General features: G+C 59.9%; 1 protein-coding gene across 1 annotated transcript; it reads right to left on the reverse strand.

Annotated features, from left to right (window-relative positions):
• Positions 1-606: 606 nt before the first annotated feature.
• On the reverse strand, positions 607-5,694 carry LHX1 (LIM homeobox 1). Its single transcript, XM_036104753.2, has 5 exons — positions 5,513-5,694; positions 3,348-3,574; positions 2,975-3,252; positions 1,458-1,623; positions 607-1,116 (listed from the first exon to the last, which is right to left on the reverse strand). The coding sequence occupies exons 1-5, from the start codon at positions 5,680-5,682 to the stop codon at positions 737-739; spliced, it is 1,221 nt and encodes a 406-aa protein (XP_035960646.1). The 5' UTR covers positions 5,683-5,694; the 3' UTR covers positions 607-736.
• Positions 5,695-6,350: the final 656 nt, after the last annotated feature.

Below are 6,350 nucleotides of genomic sequence, written 5' to 3' on the forward strand. Positions count from 1 at the left end.
GTGTGTGCGTGTGCGTGTGTGTGTGTGGGTGTGTAGAGCTTTGTGAAGGTAGAAGAGTTGATACTGAGGGCTTTACATTTAGAATTTTGCAATTTTGGCAAAAACAAAAACCAAAAACCCAGATAGACAAAAAATATATATATATATAGTCCCACCTGATGCACAGCAGGTCGGCGTTTCTGAAGCTATAAGAGTTTGTTGTCGCTGTTCCTGAACACTGAGACAACACTAGTGAGAGATTTCCCAGAGCCAGAACCCTCCTGGCTGGCCCGGGAGCGCCCCGGGCTGCTTCTCCTCCCTCGCCCGGCTGTGCCTCTCGGCCTCCCTCCCTGCGGCTCCTGGCGTCACCACCGGCTGTGCGCCCCCGCGGCCGCTGTGGGCGTTCCTGTGCCGCCCTCTGGCCGGGCGCGCACGCTCGTGGAGTCTGTCCCCGCATCCGGGTCCAGGTGGAAGATGGGGAGAGGTCTGCATTTCCCTTCGGGAGCCCCAGTTCTGCACCTCGCCAGCCAGCGCACGGATCCCAGTTCTACCTCCAGGCGGATTTGGATCCTGTTTCTTGTCCCCCTTTCCCATCCGGACTCCCCAGACGGAAAATGGTCCCCGAGGCTGAAGAAGTGTGTGTGTGTGTTGGGGGGGTGACTTGCTTTTTATGGTTTTTTTCTTCTTTTTTCTATTTTTCTTAAATAAAGGTTCATTTCTGTACAACCACGCACTCCGCGGACCGTGCGAGATCCCGCTACCACACGGCCGCCTCGTTCATTTCGGGGGGGTGAGACAGGTGGTTCCCATAGCTCGCCCCGCCGTTGACCGACAGCGATGAGAAGGGCGGGCTGGGCCCGAAGACCTCAGCGGACATTGAGTGTAGAGGCCCGGGCAGGCTGGGCTCAGGGCTGGGCGAGTCCCCGGGGGGATGCGCCAGGATGTCAGTGAACCGCTGCGCCTCGCTCGACGGGTGGTGGCCGGGCAGCGGGTGCTCCAGGCCGCCCAGAGGCGTCCCGGAGGGCCCGGACGACGGCACGAAGGGCAGGTCCACTGGCGTCTGAGCCTGCGAGGACGGGGGGCCTTGCGGGAAGAAGTCGTAGTTGCCCCCGGGCCCATAGTACTCGCTCTGGTAATCTGCGGAGCAGCGGGGAGGAGGAGGTCAGGGCGGAGGAGGAAGGACGAGAAAGGCAACTCGGGGAACTCGCTGTTGGGGGGCTCCCCCGCGGGGCTGGCTGCGGAGGGAAGCCTGGTGCAAACACTGGAGCTGCTCCCTACCAGCCCACCCGCCTCGTTCACCGTCGGGAATTCGGCCCTCGGTCTCGACTACCGACCCTTGATTGACTCCCCAGCCTTTTCCATCTCTCCCCCACTCGCCACTTCTCTAAAGAAAACCAGGAGCGCCTCCTGCGCTGCCACCCGCTTCCAACGAAGCCAACCCCGGCTGGCCGCGCCCTGCCACTCGGCAGCACACTCACCTCCGTAGAAGGAGAAGGGCCCGTTGGGGATGAGCTCGCCCGGCTCCAGGCGGTCCACGAGCGGCCGCATCCGGCGCGGACTGCGGAAGAAAGCGTGGCGCCGGGCGCCCAGCGCGCTCAGCTGCTTCATCCTCCGTTCCTTGGAGCGTCTGTTCTGGAACCAGACCTGAAGCACACACGCGGCGAGGTGAGGCCCCGACGATCCTCCCCACTCCCCCATCCCCCACTTCGGGTGCGTGGCTGATCGGCCCCTAACCCCTCCAACCGCTAGCTCGGCTCAGGGCTCCGAGTGTGTGTGTGTTGTGTTGTGTTGTGTTGTGTTGTGTTGTGTTGTGTTGTGTTGTGGGGGTGTGTCTCTGAGTAGGGCCGCGCAGGGCGGCCCTTGGAGCCAATGATCTACGGGATTCTCGACTGGGGACCTGGGCAAGCCTCCCTGCCCGACGTGAGGCAGTTGGAGTTGTTTCCAACAGTCACACTATCACAATTACAGCTCCTGGGGCCTCTCCACACACAGACGCTCAACCTCCCCCAATAGTGTGCGACACACGCAGATTCCAATTCACTGTCCCTGGCAGCCCCCTCCTGGCATGATTGTGACAGAGAACTAAACAGCCTCCTGTTGACACTCAGTCTACCAAGGATAGTGACACCAAAACCCACAATCTCCTTTTCACATCCACGCAAATCTCCCAGTGCCAAATATACTTATCCATAGCCTCTCGCTGACAAGGACACAGACATGCAAGCTTCCATTCACAAAGCACACGTCGGCACGGCCCCCCGGGTGCTACAAGGCCTCCCGTGGAGGTCAGCCTGCATATGTGTACCCATGCACACTCAGCCTCCCAGGCACAGCCACCACATCCTCGAAGAGCCCCCGCAGGTGAACCTAACCTTGGGCGGGAGACTCAGGCCCAAATCACACGCAGCCCCAAGTCCTCACAACACACTGGCACAGATGCTCAGATGTCCACCTCCCCTCCCTATCCCACTCTAGACCGCCAGAGGCTGAGCTGACTCCAGCCCGCACCTTTTCCCCCTCAAACCAGGATGCCCTATCTCTCTTTGGAGAAGACGTCTCTGCTCTGGGGCTTGTCTAACTGAGGCAAGAGATCCACAAAGTAGGGAGATCTATGTTGTGGAGAAGCCGGTGAAATTGATTAATTCTGGCATGCTCAGAGACCTCTGGGCTCCTTCCAAACAAGGTGCGTGGTGCAGAAGAAAGGGTCCCAACTCCCTAGCGGTGTCCAACAATGTCCCCTCCTCCAGCCTCATGCTGAACTCCCCATCCCTCCCCCTCTGTCACTACCGTCACCAGCTTCCAATTGGGAAATGGAGGGAGCCTAGGGATTTCCAGATGCCCTATAAAATGGGGCAATATAGCACAGGTCACCCTCCCAGGACTCAGTCCCCTCCTTGAGGCTGGGTTTCCCCAGCTTGGCCTGGGTGCCTGCTTAAAGGAGCCATGTCGGTCTGGATGGGGGGCGGGGGGATGAGTGGCATGCCCAGGCCCTGACCTGGATGACACGCATGTTGAGGCCAGTCTCCTGAGCCAGCTGCTCGCGGATATGGCGCGTGGGCTTGGGAGTAGCAGCGAAGGCCGCCTTCAGAGTTTCCAGTTGCTTCGCCTTGATGGTGGTACGCGGGCCCCGCCGCTTGGCGCCTAGGTTCTGGTCGTCATTCTCATTGCTGCCCCCTTCCTTGTCCGATACGTTGGCACTCTCTGAGTCCTTGGCATCATCCTGTGACGGGTCTTGGGAGTCTGGAGACAAACTGGGGTCACTGCCTGTGGTGGCTGGGGAGAGGGAAGGGACAGATGAGCAGTGGCCTCAGTGGGCCTTCTCCCCCAGGACCCGCCCGCCCCTAGCGAGCTGGGAATTGGGGCCTCACCCGAGTGGAGGCTGTTCTCTTTGGCGACACTGCTGTTGCTTAGGTAATCCTCTTTGCAGACAAATTTGTTCTCGTCGATGATATAGAGCTCCTCGCCAGTGGAGAGCTGCTTGTTACACATCATGCAGGTGAAGCAGTTTAGATGAAACACTTTGCTCCGCGCTCTCCGCACCAGGTCGCTAGGGGAGATGCCCTGCGCGCAGCCTGCGCATTTGGTACCGAAACATCTGCGGGATGGGAGAGGACGGGTTGGTGAGGGGCAAGGGGAGAACGGAGGCCAGGAAAAAGACGATAGAGAAAGAGAGAAATAGAAAGTGGAGGAAGAAGAGGAGGAAGAGAGAAAAGAAGAGAGACAGCCAAAAAGAGGCAGAATGCCGACTGAGCAGTCAAGAAGGCAGGAGAGGACGTGGGGCACCAGTGAAAAGTCAGTGAGGAGATACACACTGTTAGAATGAGAGAGCGAGGGGCCCGAGCTGCGCCCCCCCCCCCAGCCTCATGCCCAGTGTTGTCCCAGAGGAAAAGAGCGCCTGCGGAAGAAGGCGGCAAGGCGGCGATTGGAAGGGGGAGGGAGGCAACTATTTTCCTATTAGATTCAGAGAACAGTCGAATTCTAATTAGAGCTCCACGTAAACGCGTCCCGAGCACCGCTTTTCTCTCCTAGTGTCGCCTTTCACTGCAGAAAGGGGCGCTTAAGCCGAGGGTTGGCAAGGTCCAGTCCTGCCGCGGGTAAAGAAACAGCCGCGGAGCGCGCAGACGGCTGCAGCTGGGCCGCCGCCACGTTCAAGCCCAAAGCCCGGCAGGTTGGCGCAAGCTAGAGCCACCGCGGGGCTCTAGGTGCCGGGCTGCGCTTTGCAGGAGCCAGGCCACTGGGGCCCACTGGCAGCTAGGCACCGTTCGCCGTTCTCCAGTTCGGCTCCAGCCAGTATTGGGGACACCAGGCGCGGCCGGCCGGGGTTCAGAGGCTCAGCCTGCGTTTGCTCCCGGCGATACCAGCCTGCACAGCGCTTTTCTCCATGGTTCCCGGCAATCAGAGACACGCTTCCGGGGGCAGCGTTGGGGACAGCGCGTTCTGGGCCTCCAAGCAAAGCGACCCGGATGGCTTCGCACCCCCACCCCCGGCTCCCAGTTTGATCTGTCACCAAAAACTCAGAGGAGAGCAGAGACCAAGTCAACCGAGTAAACTGGGAGATTTCAAACCAGTACAGAGGAATTAAAATTCGCATTTGCTCCTGTTCTTCTCGGTTGACTTTTGTGTTTGTGTGGATTTCATGGCAAGATAGTGTGTTTAAGAGAATAAATTAAAATGCTAAACGAAGCAGGGAGCGTCTGGAGAAGTCTCCCGGCTCAGAAGAGCCGGGCCTGGTTTTTCCCGGTTTCGGCAAGGAGGTGGGACAAGGGGATGGCGGGCAGTGCCTGGGAGAGCTCCGAGCGGAGCCTGCGCCACAAAGCCGAGGTTCGTGTTGGGCGGAGGCCGATCCTCCCGCCAACCCAGGCAGCCGGGAAGCGGAGGGGAAAGGTCGTCCCGGAGGCTGGAGCCTTGGGGCATTTCACAGGCAGGCGCGGTTTGCCCAGGCCGGCGCTTGGAGGCAGGCCGGTCGGGGTTTCAGGAACACCCTGGAATGTGCACCATAGGCATTAGGGCAGAGTTTTTCCCTTTCGCCGCCAAGGCAAGGGACTCAAACACTCCACGCAAAAGCCTCGGCGGTTCCCGCCAAGACCTTTTGGAGACGAAAAGGCAGTGGCAGGGATCTAGCCCGGGCTTCTAAGCTCAGCCTGGAGAGCGAGCAACCTAAGAGGCTCGGAGAATGCCGTTGCTGGAGAGCTCTGTGCAGGGAGGGAAAGACAGGAGCTGGGATTACAACGCCCCGGGCTGTGCTGCCTCCTTCTAAGCTTGGAGGGGCTTCTGGGCTCAAGCGCACTCACACCCTTTCTTCCCAGGCACGTGCAGCTAAGCCGGGACCCACAATTTCCAGGGCGCAAGCAGGGCCACGTCAGGGGCGCCCAGCGCGCCAGCTGGCGAAGAGGCGGGTGCCCGTGGGACTTGGCTGCCCTCTCCAAGGTTGCTCCTACCGCGGTTGCTTCGGCCACGCTGACCTCTGATCCGAAGCTGGCGGGGAAAAGCCCGCAGGGAGGAAGCAGCAGAGGCGCGCCAGGGAAGTACTCACCGGAAAAAGTCGTTCTTGCAGTAGAGCTTGCCTTCCCGGGAGAAGCACTTCTCGGTCAGGTTGCATTTACATTCACAGCACTGGACGCACTTGACATGCCAGGCCCTGTCCAGCACGTTCAAGAGGAAGCGGTCCAGGATGGGCCTTTTGCAGCCGGCACAGTGCACCATGGTCTTTGGTTTGGTCGGGTGAGGCCGGGAGAGAGAAGAGCAGGTAGAGCCTAGGGAATGACTCCCGAAGACGTCAGCAAGAGCTCCCCAGCCCCTCCAAAAAGAGGAGACACACAGGGGGTGCAAGCCAAAACCCCCACCAGGAAATCAAAAGGGGGTGAAAATGAGGCTGATGGGGAGCGGAGGGCACCTCGATGGAGTGTGCAGCCTGGGAGTCCCAGGGCCCTGGGGCACAGCAGCGCCGCTGCAGCTCCTGGGGCGAGGAAGAGTCTCAGGCGGCAAGAAAGCGGCTCTTCTGCCCAGAGCACGCGGAGGAGTGAAGGTCACCGAGAACGGCGACGGGAACAGAAATAAATAAAACGGAGTCGGAGAAGGAAGAGGAGGACGCAGCGAGCTCAGGTTGCAGGGAAAGCGCCGTGGAGTTCTCTTGGGCTTGAGGTAGAGCTGTCAGAAGTCAAAGTGCATCTGCTTTTGTCGGGGTATGAGGGCGGGTGTGTGTGTGCCGGGCTGCCTGCCACCGACCGGGATTTCCCCTCCTCTTTTTTTTTTTTTTTTTTTTTTAAGAAAAGAACAAAACGAGTGGAGAAGCTTTGGATCCTAAACTGCCGGCATCGCGCAGCGGGTCCGGACGGGCAGGGCGCCCGCCGTGGGCCTGGGGGGAGGGGGCG

This window comes from Halichoerus grypus, chromosome 2, assembly GCF_964656455.1.
Source record: "Halichoerus grypus chromosome 2, mHalGry1.hap1.1, whole genome shotgun sequence".
Taxonomy (NCBI): domain Eukaryota; kingdom Metazoa; phylum Chordata; class Mammalia; order Carnivora; family Phocidae; genus Halichoerus; species Halichoerus grypus.